Source organism: Phacochoerus africanus, chromosome 6 (assembly GCF_016906955.1).
Source record: "Phacochoerus africanus isolate WHEZ1 chromosome 6, ROS_Pafr_v1, whole genome shotgun sequence".
NCBI classification, from domain to species: domain Eukaryota; kingdom Metazoa; phylum Chordata; class Mammalia; order Artiodactyla; family Suidae; genus Phacochoerus; species Phacochoerus africanus.
In genome coordinates this window covers 34,506,026-34,521,559 of record NC_062549.1, presented here as the reverse complement: position 1 = coordinate 34,521,559, position 15,534 = coordinate 34,506,026, and the positions used below count along the sequence as shown (strand labels likewise).

General features: G+C 43.1%; 1 protein-coding gene across 8 annotated transcripts in view; it reads right to left on the bottom strand.

Annotated features, from left to right (window-relative positions):
• Window positions 1-8,680, bottom strand: part of UBR5 (ubiquitin protein ligase E3 component n-recognin 5) — a 149,118-nt gene extending 140,438 nt beyond the window's left edge. For 3 of the 8 annotated variants that reach the window (XM_047783491.1, XM_047783497.1, XM_047783498.1), the window contains exon 1: window positions 8,097-8,221. In XM_047783491.1, the coding sequence (XP_047639447.1) occupies window positions 8,097-8,158 (62 nt within the window). In that variant the 5' untranslated portion in view covers window positions 8,159-8,221. Of the gene's footprint in view, window positions 1-8,096 lie in introns of all 8 variants that reach the window. The other 5 variants (XM_047783494.1, XM_047783495.1, XR_007135418.1 and 2 more) reach the window with 4 other exon arrangements.
• Window positions 8,681-15,534: the final 6,854 nt, after the last annotated feature.

Sequence of the window (15,534 nt, the reverse complement as noted above, 5' to 3'; positions counted from 1 at the left end):
TGTAGCCACCGGCCTACACCAGAGCCACTGCAACTCGGGATCCGAGCCGCGTCTGTGACCTACACCACAGCTCATGGCAACACCGGATCCCTAACCCACTGAGCAAGGACAGGGACCGAACCCGCAACTTCATGGTTCCTAGTTGGATTCGTTAACCACTGAGCCACGACGGGAACTCCACAATGTTCTTATCTTGATTGCAGTGGTAGCTGCACAACTGTATACATCTGTGAAAATTCATCAAACTATACACTTTTAAAAAATGGGCAGTGGAGTTCCTGTCTTGACACAGTGGTTAACAAATCCAACTAGGAACCATGAGGTTGCAGGTTCGGTCCCTGGCCTTGTTCAGTGGGTTGAGGATCCGGCATTGCCATGAGCTGTGGTGTAGTTTGCAGACTCGGCACGGATCCCGTGTTGCTGTGGCTCTGGCATAGGCAGGTGGCTACAGCTCCGATTAGACTCCTAGCCTGGGAACCTCCATGTGCCGAGGGAGTGACACTAGAAAAGACAAAAAAAAAGAAAGAAAAAATTAAAAGGTATATTTTATTATATTTACATATATTTTACACTAGAAAAGACAAAAAAAAAGAAAGAAAAAATTAAAAGGTATATTTTATTATATTTACATATATTTTACATGTAAATTATACTGTTACTAATAATTTTATTTTTTATTAAAGTATAATTGATTTACAATGCTGTGTCAATTTCCACTGTACTGCAAAGTGACCCAGTCATATATACATATACATTCCCTTTCTTATATTATTTTCCACCATGACTTATCCCAGGAGATTGGGTATAGCTTCCTATGCTACACGGTAGGAACTTGTTGTTTATTCATTCTAAGTGTAACAGTTTGCACCACCTGACTCCAAACTCCCAGTCCATTCTACATCCTTCCCCTCAGCAATCACAAATCTGTTCTCCATGTCCTTGAGTTTTTCTTTTCTGCAGATAGGTTCATTTGTGCCCTATTTTAGATTCCACATATAAGTGATATCATATGGTATTTGTCTTTCTCTTTCTGACTTACTTCACTTAGTATGAGAATCTCTAGTTGCATCCATGTTGCTGCAAATAGCATTATTTCATTCTTTTTTATGGCTGAGTAGTATTCCAACATTACAGAATAAAGTTGAAAACATTTTAAAAATGAATGGTACCAGTGGAAACTGAACAAATAACATTACTTTTGCCATTTAGGTAAAGTAAATTTTATCTTTATTTACATGGGAAATAACATTAATTTAATAACATTAATTTTTTAATAACATTAATTTTTAATGCTTTACTCAATATCCTGGTAAAACTGAGAATGTCACAAAGCAGTTACCTAAGAATTTACCATATTTCTCATTTTGAAGGGGTGTATTGTCACTACAGTGATGTATTAAGAAAATGATATATTAAGAAAAAAATCTAAAAGATCTATTAAGAAAAATAAGAAAATAATATAAAATGTGAATAATTTCTAATAGCCAAATTCATTTTACTAGCAGTCTTACTTCTATATATTAACTTAGAAGGAATTTTGACATGACTTATTTCTCAATGTGCCCCACAGATAGTCACTTAATTTCAAGAATCCCATCCTACTATCATTAATAACTTGCACAAGTAACTTACTAATAAAAAGCCATCACACTAGAGGTTAAGAAGTGACAGTATTGGTCGACCTGGAAAGAACCTGAAGATTTCCAGTGTGGTACTGCCTGTCCTTCTAAGACTATCATCCAAAGAAAATTTCTCTTATTCTTAAGAATGTCAAATTTTATAACATGTTAACACTCAATCAGTTTTATTATGTAAAATTCCAAAACTGTCAATCATCAAAAATAAGCATTTCTAAGACAGGAACATCTGAACAGATTAAACTTTTGAGATTAAGGTGACTTTTTAAACGTTTTCATCACTGAGATACATAATAATCAATTAAATAATCTGAGGAAAAGGAATAAATAAGGAAGAGGCTTGAAATCAGACTAGCCATGAGTAGATGACTATTGTATATAGATATTCATTACACTATCCTCTCTACTTTTGAATATGCTTGAAATTCTCCATAATACAAAGCTTTAAAATAATCTTCAAAGTAAAACTTAAAAATCAATTATAAAAACAAATCAAGAGTCCATAATTACAGTGAGCCAGGGGCAGGCCTTTGCCATTTGCTCAGAATTCCAAGGTATCAAAATGACAAAAACACAGACTATAAATGGAGTTTGTTTTCTTAACTAGAAGTATAGTCATCCCTCTATCTGCCTCAGTGGGACATTGATTCCAGGAGTGTGTGTCGTCGCCCCCCACCCCCACCCCGCAAGGAGACCTAAGTCCAAGGTCTTAAATCCCTTAGTAAAATAATTAGCACAATGAATAGCTGGCACTCAGTATCTGTGGAGGTGAGACCCATGGTTACCAAGGGCCAAGTGTATGTACAATAAAAACGGGGCAAAAAGACAGGAGTACATTCTCCCATAACATAAAATTACTCCCCTCGATACACCCGATCTGTTTAAGGGTAATCTGATGGTCTTAAGTGATTAAACTTTCCTTTAGAGACTCTTTCCTAAAGAACCTAATTGTTAGGGAAAAAATCCTGACCTTTCTAAAGGTCATCCCATTATTCCTAGTTTGTACTCCTGTGTACTCCTCAACCTATAATTTAGTCACTGATTTCTTAATTTTTAAAAGTGACCTGCCCTTGTTCATTCTGATTTTCAAATTTTTGTTTGGCTACTTCACATCCTGTCTATAATCTTATTTCCTTAATCAACTTCACTTAATCATTTCCGTGAAGCTTGCCTGTATTTCCCCAGCAAAGTCACTCTAGCATTATTGTTTCTAGGTAACAATCTCAATAATCAAATAGATTTCTCACTGGGTTGGTGATGTGATGCTCTGTCCCACCCTAACACTTGTGTTTTGGGTGTAGCACAATGACATTTTAGGCAGCATTCAACTATCACAACCTCTACCCATCACAACCTTTGTTCAGCTCTACATAATCCCTGGCATTTTTTCTGGCTCCTACTGAAAAAGTGAGGATATGCCTGAGTCTTTAAAACCCAACAGTTCCTAATAAAAATACGGAGCACTTACTAAATGCCATGCCTTGTGCAAAAAAGCAGGTTCCATGTCAGCAAAGTCCAAGAGAATTCCCAGTGACCATGGTCTTTTCTGCGTCTGCACTGTCCACTAGCTACACGTGGGCAGAGAGCACTTGAAACAGGGCTACTGTTAAATGGAACTGACTTGTTAATTTTATTTCATTTTAATTAATTTCAATTTAAATAAGTCATGTTTTAAGACTAACTTATACTGTCTGAGGAGTTCCCATCATGCGTGGCGCAGTGGTTAACGAATCCAACTAGGAACCATGAGGTTGAGGGTTCGATCCCTGGCCTCGCTCAGTGGGGTAAGGATCCTGCATTGCTGTGGCTGTGGCGTAGGCCAGCAGCTATAGCTCCGTTTAGACCCCTATCCTGGGAACCTCCATATGCCGAGGTTGCGGCCCTAAAAAGCAAGAAACAAACAAAAGACTAACTTATACTGCTTGAATTTTTCTTCATAAATTTTCATTCACTTTTACATCTATATACATTCAAGATAATCGAGGATAGAGGATAGAGTTTCTCAATCTCAGCACAACTGACATTTCGGACAGGTTCAGTTTATTGTGGAAGGTTTACTGTAGAATGTTTAGTAGGATCTCTGGCCTCTACCTACTCATTGGAGGCCAGTAGCAATGCCCCAACTGAGACGATTTAAAAAAAAAGTGTCTCCAAACACAGCCAAATATCCCCTGTGGGGGCAAAAATTGCACACGGTTGAGAACCACTGATCGAAGAGTGTATGGATTCTGCACTCAATGCTAAGGATATTCTAGGGCAATTTCTTTGACTTCCTACTTTTCTCTTTGGAAACCAGACAACACAGAGAGCAGAAAAAGTAACCACCTCTTTACACTCTCTTCTATCACAGAACCTATATTACAATACTGTGTTCTCCCACCCACTAGCTTAACAGTTCTTCCCCAACCACAAGGTGGTTACTATGCCTCACTTAGAAACTGAGTTGTGTAGGGGGTAGGGAGTAGTAGAGACGGGAATAAGGTTCTAAGTGGTTAAATGACTGGCCTGCCATAACAGAGTTAAAAAGTATGGCTAAGACAAACCCAGGTTTAGGAATTCCAAATTTCAAACTCCTGTCTAAACTATCCTACTAGGTAGCCTTACTTACTGGGCACCTAAAGGGGGAGCTCCTTAGAGAAAGACCCTTTTGATGTGATAATCCCAGCCAAGACTGTTTACGATCACACATGCAAAAAAGCAAAGCACAAAGGAAAATTCCACATCTAGACCAGCAATGAGAACTGCAGCCAACCTGCATCCCCAGGATTGATTCGGGACAGGGAAAAGTCAAAGGGACATACTCACATCACCTTAAAAAGCCTCTCCTAACCTAGATACTAGGAAGGGGTAAGAGGGTTCACTCCCAACAAAAGGGTTAAGAGGGTCCACCCCCCTAAATCAAGAAGGAGCCCAGGAAGGAGGAAGGAGTTGAGAGGAAGGGGAAGTTGAAAACTCTCAGACAGGTGGCTGCTCTAAGGTTGGGATGCCTCAGAAAGCAGAAATATCCTGGAAGGCAGGTCATGTGGATATGGAAGAGTGGAAAGGGCCCCGAGCTTTAAAAATGAGAAGACCCATCTGTCAGTACCCTGCATAAACTCCCAAACTTGGCCTGCTTCTCCAGCACGTTAATGAAAAGACTGGTCTATGTGACTTCTTCGGCACTTTCCAGGGCTCGGTGAGCTGGCACTCCCAGCTCTCCTCTCAATCTCAATATGCAGAACCATGTGCTTGGTATGGCTTTTGCTATTTCTCTGAGACAGTGTTTTAAGCAAAAACACAATACTAACTCAAGAAATTCACCAGAAAGAAATCAAAATGTCTCAAGAATATCAGAGCACTGAAAGGTTTCAACTCTACACAATTTGCCAAGAGGGCCCGCACTCTGGACCAGGGACCCTGTAATCACTCTGGAAAGCCACAACCAACATCCCATGCTCTCTGAATTCCCTTCCTCTGCCGTAGCCATCTACACCTATATTCACCTACCAAATTATTTCATCTCCCAGGGCCAATAATTTAAAATTTTAACCTAATACACAAAGACTATCACAGAAACAGCAAGTATAAAAACAGGCAGAAAAAATAATCAGATATAACTGGTTTTTTTCTTAATGCTGAGTCCATTTTAGAAGTTTAAGATATCGCAGTATTACACTAAACAAAACATGACTTTTAACAGGATGTGGCTGTTTTAAAAAGAAAATGTGTTTGTAAAAGAAAATACACAAATTTGTTTTGAGTCCCCTAAAGTTTTCTTCAACTGAGCAATTTATTGCATTACCATGCTGCCTGTCCAATCTTACTGCTTTTCCAGTGAAGACTAAAGTCTACCTAATTATAGCCTTTTTCATCCAAAACAATCATTTATCATTTCATTTGTGACTATCATAGATACATTTTGCAGATTAAAAAAAAAAATCAAGCCATAGAAATATGCACTCTTTCCTATTATCAAAACTTACTAACACTTGGTAGATTTTTATATGAAGACAAAAATATTCTGGGTTTATTCTAGTAAGTTAAAAGGTTCCAGAAAACCAAGCTCTTCTGGAAACAGATTTCACTCAAAGCAATGCAGCAATAGGTTGATCTTATTACTCTGCAACTAGATATGCAAACTCAATTTTTCTTTTGAAGGGGAGACACAGAACAGCTCCATCAAGTCAACTACTTTCAGACTGAGGGAGCATGACTATCTCAAATGCTGCCTTCATAAATCTCAACAGACCAGACATTTTTACTGCTTCTAGATACAATTATAGGTTCCTAAGATTTTATTTCCTATTTTTTCAAATATCTGCCACCTTTGATGCCATGATCTCATCAAATCCATCTGTCTTTTCTTAACTTCATTAAATGAAAACTGAAGATGACCCAAATATGCTTAATATCGAATATTGACCTTACAGGAAATCAAAAACAAAGCTGATTGTTTACACCAGAAATTTAAAAAAAAGATAAGGTAGCTTTAAAAAGATACATGTTAATTTCTGAGACTACCTGAAACAAAAGGAGTGCTCAAAAATTACTCAAAGTGCCCAACACAACTGCAAAATACGTTTAGGCATGCATAGTCAATTGAGTAAGCTAGTTATAAAGTTAGGACTAATATAGAAAACATGCCCTACTTCTCTCTTGGTTCAAATTTTCTGAGGTGCAAGACAAGGTGCACCACAAGCACTATCAACTTGGTTCTATGAATGACAGTACAGCTATCCTGACTACTAGCCTGGTTCTAAAATTTACAAAAAAAAAAAAAAACTTATGAGAAAGTCTTAACAAAAGATCGGTAATGAAATAAAACTGGAGTAAGGACTAAATTACAAAATCTTAAAATAAATGACTTAGAACTCATCCCAGTATTTAAAGGAACTACGTGACAACTCCAAATGGTTAATATTTTCAGAAAGTATTCCAAAAGTTTCACAAACATGTTAAATACAATATGGCTACAGCAAAGATTAGACAAATCCGAACCCCATGCCAGAAGCCTCCAGCTTCCCGGACCGAAAAGCTGTTCGCCCCACTCCCAGACCGAGGCCAATATCTTAGCAGCAAGTTAGGCCTCTCCTCCCTCCGGGAAGCGCATGACAAACAGGGCGTCATGCAATTTATGTCACCGGTCACTTAACAAAAATTGTATCTAACTTCTAAACTTGAGCCCAGATGGCCTTCTAAACTCAAAAGGAATAGAGAGCAGCGAAAGTGTTGGGAGAGAAGGAGGCTTAAAATGTCCCACTCTCTAACCCTGTAAATACTTAGCCCATCATTAGATCTGAGTCCTGGATTCTAAGACTGGCTTTAATGGAGTCTTCCCTCAACCTCCTCGGAGGCTGTTTTGCAACAGTGAAGGAACTTTTCCTGCTTTATCTCAGTTCCCTGAGAGCATGCGGCCCTGCAATTCAATATCCTAAACTGGCACTGAACGGTGGAGGAGGGAAGGGGAGGAATCCTGGGCCCAAACAGCCTTCTTATGAAAGACAAAAAAAAAAAAAAAAAATCATAAATCCTCCTCCTCCCAGAGCAAAACCCATCCCAGAAATTTACAGCGTGTTAAGAAAAGCAGCAGTGCGAACTGCAAACGCAAGAGTTTTCCTTTGACTCTACGCACGGTTTTCAGCTGTCAAATTACAACTCAGGAAAACACTATCATTAGAATAAAAAAGGAAACAAAAAAGCTCGCAACATAGGGGCCGGGAGCAGGAGCTGCCAGCATCGTTTCGGGAGAAGCAGAGCAAAGGGAACCCAATCCACTTCCCCACCTCCGCCTAAATTTATCTCCTCCCGGGACAGGCAAACCTCACTGCAGGGACTCAAATTTAATAATAATAACAATAATCATGGCGCTTCCTCCCTCCCCCCAACCGCGATCTGCCGGGAATCAGCTTCTCCCCACCCACCCCCCCTCCCCCGGGATCTCCAGGCCCGGATGGTCCAGAACACCCCACCGGACACGGCTCCCCGGGGCCCGGGCGAGCCCAGCCTACCCCAGGGCCCCACGCCCGGCTTCTCCTCTTCCCTCTCTTTTTACCTCCACCATCCCCCATCCGCATTGTCTGTCTCAATTCAACTTTGACTAATATGGATTCCTCGGGCCTGGGCCGGGTGGTAATTACATGCCCCCCCCCCACACACACACACACCGGGAGCCGGACCCCCCCCTCCCATCTCCACCGAGTTCAACGCGGCTCCTCCGTGGAAGGGGGGAAAGGGGGTGTAGGAGGGAGGGTGCAGTGCGCTTTCCCGTCCACACCACGCTCCCCACCGCCCCCGCGGCCCCGGGGCCCCAGGACCAGAAGTTTACCCCGGAGGGGCCTAGCCGGGGGCAGTGAGGACCCCCGTTCCCCCGCCGGCCGGTCGGCGCGTAAACACCGGCGCCCGCCCCGGCGCGGCCCCGTGGGGGAGGGGAGGGCGGGGAGGCGCCCCTCCCCCCGCCCGCCCGCCCGCCGGCCCTATTACCTGTCATTGAGCTGGTCCTCGGTGCCCGGCAGCGGGTGAACCACGAAATGGATGGACGTCATGGTGCTTCCTTCTCGTCCTCCTCCGGAGGACTGCCCCCTCCCGCTATGCACCCCCCGGATCCCTTCCCCTCCCCAAAACCCACAGCCGCCGCCGCCGCCACCTCCCAGTCCCCAAAAGGAGAGAAGCAAATGCGCAGGGGCCGCTGCCGCCTCCCTGCCGAGCGTGTGTCCGCGGCGCGGCGGTCCGGGCAGGAGGGCGGATCAACACGCCACCGGCTCCCCCGGCGACAGCGCGCAAGAGTGCGAGGCCGGGACCCGGGGCGCGCCGCCGCCAGCGGCAGCCGGGCGTCGGGAGAAGGGCCGACTGGGGAGGGAGGAGCGAGGCGGGCTGCGGGGCTGGTGTGGTCCCGGCGGCGGACGGGGTCCGGAATAAGGAGGTGGGGAGGGAGATGAGCCCGCACCGCGCGTCACTGGCAAGAAGCCGCCGCCGCCGCCGCCGCCAGCACCGCCGCCGCCATCTTCACTTCTGCCCCAGTTTCTCCGTCTCGCAGGCTCCGCTCCCGAGCCGCGGGGGAGGGGCGAACGGGAGGAGGAGGAGGAGGGAGGAGACCGGCGGGCGGGGGCACGGCTGTGAGGGGGCGGGGCTCCGGGAAACGGGCGGTAAGGCCCTTTCGATTGGGCGGCTCAACGTTGTCGGGCCACGACGCTGTAAGGCGCGTGCGGATTGGTCCGTTCTGATCCCGAGCCCAGCCCCCTGGGGGTGGGATATCTCCGGAGTGAGTGTTCCGGAGAGCACGTGTTAAGGGAAGAGGAGGCGGAGGGGTGAGCCGGCCGGGGTGGGGAGAACTGGAGGGAGGCTAAGTGTGTATCCCCCGGGGGAGGGGGGGCTGGGAAAGAAGAGGGGGTTCTTCGTTCTCTCGCTCTTATTTCCCTCGGGGAGGCCCTAATTATTTTGCGGACCCTTAGGGGGTTTTTGTTGTTTCTCGTCCTTGATCCGCAGCTATATTTAAAGTGGAAATGTAAAATTAGTCAAGGGGCAAGAAATACACAGCCTTTTACTGTAGAAGTAAGGTAGTTATGTAAGAACCTTTCCAGAAGGTCCAATAGTAGGATCCTAGAGCTGACTTTGCAGCTACTACGTTTATCACTCTGATCTCCCCAATATCCCCAACAGCAGCACCAGCATATACCCGCACGAAGACAAATGTGGAAATTTCCACCCATTTCCTGCTTTGAATGATTCACGATTTTTTTTTACTACTTTTAAATGAAAGATGATATATCTCTTCTACAAAGATGTTTCGTTCTTCAGTTTACTGTCAGTGGGATCATAACTGCTAAATCTATCTGCTTTTTTCTAAGGAACCAGTTCATAGCTTTCTTCTCAAAAGCTTTTACAGCTGCTTCAGAAAATCAAGTACCTCTTTCAAGACAAAAAAAAAACTGAAGGAGACCCCATCATGGTGCAGCAGAAACGAGTCCGATTAGGAACCATGAGGTTGCAAGTTCGATTCCTGGCTTCGCTCAGTGGGTTAAGAATCCCACATTGCTGTGAGCTGTGGTGTAGTTTGCAGATGCAGCTTGGATCCCACCTTGCTGTGGCATAGGCAGCAGCTGTAGCTCCAATTAGACCCCTTGCCTGGAAACCTCCATATGCCCCGGGTGGAGCCTTAAAAAGCCAAAAAAAAAAAAAAAAAAGAAAGCATGAAGCCTCTTCTCCAGTATGTTTGGATATTCATTAAACCAGGGTTCCTATGAAACATTTTTAATATTAACTACCACTCTTCTGCTAATGCATTACACACATAGACACACACTCTCTTTTGCTTAGGAAGTTCTTTTGAACAAAATACATGAAAATTTATTTATAATTAAGATAGCGTAAATACCCCTGGAGACAGATAATGGAACACTTTTGTAGGTCGCCAGCTCCAAATTGGCCCAGATTAATTTAGACTAAAAAGTGACTTCAAGGCCACTGTCTATTAGAAGTCCATGGGAGCCATAGGGAAGCAGGGTAGACCAGTGGACACTGCTGGTTTTGGAACTAGACAGACGTGAATTTGTGCCCTGTTTCTGTTGCTTAATGTGACTTTTATTAAATCATTTAACCTGTCATAGCCTTTTTTTCTCATTTGCGAAATATTCCATAGTAATAGATCTATATAGGGTTTCAGTGAGGCCTAAACAAGTAAACAAGTGTTCAAGCTCCTAGAACACTTTATAATAGTAGTCTCAGCAGATGCTTTTATTTGTCTCACTATGTGCCACTTGGCAAATATATCACTTGACTACATACTACTTTATACACTTAGGTCTTTTAATAGCACCCTCTGGGATAAATAATATTCTCTCCATTATATAGATGAGGACACTGAGGCTAAAACACTTACAGTAAGTGCTGAAGATGAGACTTAAACCTAAGTCATCTAACCTGATTCCATTGCTCTTTCCACTATACCACAATGGTATATGCCATCTAGTTAATAATTTAGAAGGAATAGACTATTCAAAGTCAATAGGGAAAAAAAAATGTGATATGATAAATACAATAAGAGTGCTATGAAAGTTAAAGGAGGAAGTGGTTCCATCCAAGAGAATTAGAAATGTCACTTAAGCTGAGCGTTCAAGAATGTTATGGGAAAAGAGAACCTCTAACTTAAACCTTGTCATTTTGGATGTGCCCCTGGACAAATTCCAAACACCATGCCCTTACTTTGCTTCATTTCTCTTTCTTCCACATCTGTCTTCCTTTTCATTCAGAGTGCTTCTACTCTGCTTCCAACTCAAGGTTACCCACTCATAGTTTCCTAGAACCCAGACTTTCTGACCCAGTTGAAGGCCAGTCTCATCATTCTAGGCAGCCCATTCAAACTTGGTCTTTGACTGAGAGCCATCTTGGCATTGCCCCTGGCTGGCATGTTAGGAAGAACTTTCCTCTCCCCACACTCCGGTGGGTCACACTTTTGTTTTTTGTTTTTAGGGCTGCACTTGAAGCATATGGATGCTCACTGGCTAGGGGTCAAATCAGAGCTATTGCCACTGGCCTACACCATAGCCACAGCAGTGCGGGATCTGAGCCATGTCTGCAGCCTACACCACAGCTCACAGCAATGCTGGATCCTTAACCCACTGTGCAAGGCCAGGTATCAAACCTTTGTCCTCATGGATACTAGTCAGATTCGTTTCCGCTGAGCCACAATGGGAACTCCAGGTGGGTCACACTTTGAAGAGGAAAAGAAAAACAGAGTAAAAGGCACAGAGTTGTGCAAGCCCATCACAAGGATGGGGGAGGAGGGAGTAATGGCGATAAGCAAGGATCAGGCAGAAGCTTTTTCAAGAGTCAAAGTGCAATCAGAACAAGTCTCCAAAGGAGGTGGGAGTGGCCTTCTTTTCTAACAATTTGGACTAATTCTCCCTTTAAGGACAACTAAAAAGTTAGCCAACTATTTCTTTAAATCTTCTCAAAGGCATAAGAGAGTTAACAGAATAATAATGTTTTACTCAACTAGGATCCAGGGGATGAACAGGCCCCAAGGAAGTGAGGTCTGTGTTTGGAGCCACTTTTTCCCCCTGGGATGAATGCCAATTCCAGAGAGACCGAGTGAGAAGCTAAAAAGCTGAGCAATCCTTCCAACTGACACTCAGAACTATGACAAACAGGACTAATGTCCAAGGATGCCCAGAGCGGTGGTGAATGAGTGCTAATGAACCCTGCTTCCTTTGTGTTGCGCCTTGAAGGGCTGCACTTCTGAAACCAGCCATGTCTTCGATTTGGTTTCCCCCAAAACATACATGAGATAGGGATTTGGCTATAAATTGTTTTTTTCAGCAGTGTTCACAGGAAGCACTGTATGGAAATGGAGAAATGAGGCAGGGGAAGGAGAAAATCCAATAAAAGATAGGCTGAGAAGTGTTTTACCACTGTGGGCAACTACCACTCAATCCCACTGGGGACCCTCTGAGAACCTGTATAGGACATACCTTAGAATTAGCCCACAGAGCGGGAGGAGCCAGATGTAGTTATCCACAAATTCCATCCCTCAGTATTTGAGGATTGCTCCAGGCTTGTCAACTCCCTGACACTTCAAGCTTTCCCCACTTGTGTACAAAGCACACTCCTAAGACCAAGAATGAAAGGAAAATAAAGGTACTCAGAGAAGGAGAAATGTGAGACATTTTTAGCAGTCAACCAATACTAAAGGGTGTTATTGAAGTAAAAGGAAAATGATTCTCCAGGGTAAGCTCAAAGAGGCATAAGAGAATGAAGAGTGAGGATGAAAAGGGAAAATACATAGGTATGTGAATGTTGACTGAATAAACAATGGGGCTTAAACATCCAAAACACTGACAATCCAAATGCAGGCCTGGATGTAGAACACGAGCTCTCATCCGTTGCTGGTGGGAATGCAGAACGGTACAGCCACCATAGAAGACAGTTTAGTAGTTTCTTACAGAACTAAACATACTCCTAACATCTGATCCAGCAGTTGTGCTCCTTGTTATCTACCCAAAGGAGCTGGACATTTATGTCTACACAAAACCTGCACACGGATGCTCATAGCAGCTTTATTCATACTGGTTAAAGCCTGGAAACAACCAAAGTGTCCTACAGCGGTGAATGTGTAAATAAACTGCAGTAGATTCATACAATGGAATATTATTCAGCACTAAAAGGAAAAGAGGAGTTCTCTGGTAGCCTAGAGTTAAGGATCTGATGTTGTCACTGCTGTGGCACAAGTATCCCTGGCCCGGAAACTTCCACATGCTACAGGCATGGCCCCCAATTTATTTATTTATTTATTTATTGTCTTTTCTAGGGCCGCACCCGCAGCATTATGGAGGTTCCCAGGCGAGGAGTCGAATTGGAGCTGTAGCCAACAGCCTATGCCAGAGCCACAGCAACGCAGGATCCAAGGCTTGTCTGTAACCTATACCCAGCTCTCTGCAACACCGGATCCTTAACCCACTAAGCAAGGCCAAGGATCGAACCTGCAACCTCATGGTTCCTAGTTGGATTCGTTAACCACTGAGCCACGACAGGAACTCCCCCAATTTTTTTTTTTTTTTAATAAAAGGAAATGAGCTATCAAGCATGGGAAGACATGGAGGAAACTGAAAGGCATGTTATTAAGTGAAAGAAGCCTATCTGAAAAGGCTACATACTATATGATGCCAGCTATACCACATTCTAGAAAAGGTAAAACTATGGGGATGGTAATAAGATCAGTGGTTGCCAGAGGTTAATGGAGATAGGAAGATGAATAGAGCACAGAGGATTCTGAGGGCAGTAAAACTACTCTGTATGTGACTATAATGGTGAATACATGTTATAAAATGTTCTAAACCTACGGAATGTACATCACCTAAAGAGAACCCTAATGTAAGCTATGAACTCCTGGTGAAAATGACGTGTCAATACAGGTTCACTAATTTTAACAACTGGACCACTCTAGTGGGAGATATTAGTGGGCAGGGCTATGTCTGTGTTGGGGCAGAGAGTTTATGGGAAATCTCTGTACTTTCCTCTCAGTTTTGTTGTGAACCTAAAACTGCTCTAAAAAAAATTGTCTTATAAAAAATCTTAAATATTAGTAAAACAAATTCAACAGGATATAGCAAAGAGTAGATCACAAACAAGTTGGATGATTTTACATGAAAATCAACAAATGTAATTCACCGTATTAACAGAATAAAAAGAAAAATCATTGAATCATTTTGAGTAAAAAAAAAAAGTTACGAAATTCTATAAGCATGTGTGAAGAAAATTTCCTAGCAAACTATGAACAAAAGGGGATTTATTTACTTATTTACTTATTTTCTTGCTTTTTAGGGCTGCACCCAATGCATATAGAAGTTCCCAGGCTAAGGGTCAAATTGGAGTTGCAGCTGCTGGCCTATGCTACAGCCACAGCAACATGGGATCCAAGCCATGTCTTGCGACTTACACCACGGCCCATGACCTACACCACAGCTCACAGCAATGCCAGATCCTTAACCCACTGAGCGAGGCCAAGGATTGAACCAGCAACCCCATGGACACTAGTCAGGTTCATTACCACTGAGCCACAAAGGGCACTCCAAAAGGAGACTTCTTTAATTTGAAAAAGAGTATTTCTAAAAATCCTACAGGAAACTTCTTTTGTAATGGGAAAATGCTGAAAGCCTTTACCCCAAGACTGGAAAAAAGGATGTCTGTTCTCACCACTCCTTTTCAACACTGCACTAGATTTCCAGCTAGTGCAATAAGAAAAGAAAGATAATTTTAGGAGTTCCCATCGTGGCGCAGTGGTTAACGAATCTGACTAGGAACCATGAGGTTGCAGGTTCAGTCCCTGCCTTTGCTCAGTGGGTTAAGGATCTGGCATTGCCGTGAGCTGTGGTGTAGGTTGCAGACGTGGCTCGGATCCCGAGTTGCTGTGGCCCTGGCGTAGGCCGGTGGCTACAGCTCCAATTGGACCCCTAGCCTGGGGACCTCCATATGCCGCAGGAGCGGCCCAAGAAATAGCAAAAAGACAAAAATAATAATAATAATAATAATAATTTTAAAGTATAGGGGTTAATTTTCTGAGGCAGCTGCCAAAGTTGTCAGCAGGACAGATGATAGTCATCAATGGTTGAAACCATTTCCAGAGCTACCTGAAGGCACCAGGCAGGTATTGCTGGGCTCCAAAGTCCTGGCCATGTACTGTGAGGACATTAACATCTCTCCCAAACTTCTCCAGAATTAAGTGGAGGTGCCATGCCTTGGCCTTTTCCACAAGCACATGAACACCAACCTGTCCAATGGTCCTTTCTACTTCTGGGTCCCCAAGCACAACTTCAAGTAGACTGTTCAATACCTGTTGCCCCAAAAAGCATGACCAGGCCACTCTAGAGCACCTCAATGTGTTAGATAAGAAAAAGCAGATGATCATTTCTGTTCACGTTTGTGTGTTTGAAGCCGATATATAAGTTTGCCCACCTGGGTCACCTGATTTATAAATGGGTCTAGAAGTACTAGGAAGTGGCAACAACCTTGGAAAAAAGAGGAAGGATGAGGTCAAGATTCACTGCAGGAAGAGGAAGCAGCTCAAATGAGCCAAGAAGAATGTGGGGACCAAAACCAGCATGGAGAGGTCAAGACTCATAGACTCCTGATCTGTGTCTAGTAAAAACTGTTTATCCCTCAAAAAATATATATAGGTTTTGGAAAGGAAGATATTAAAAAAAAACACATTATTTTCACAGGAAATATTTAAATATATAAAATTAGAATTAATAACCAAGATTAATAAAATAGCTAAAAATAAGGCTAATGTCCAACAAAATCAATTGTTTTCAACATATCAAAAAAAACCCAAAGAATTAGAAAATGAAATTTTAAAAATATTTAAAATTATATAAAATGGAATTCCTGCTGTGGTACAACAGGATTGGCAGTGTCTTTGCAGCAC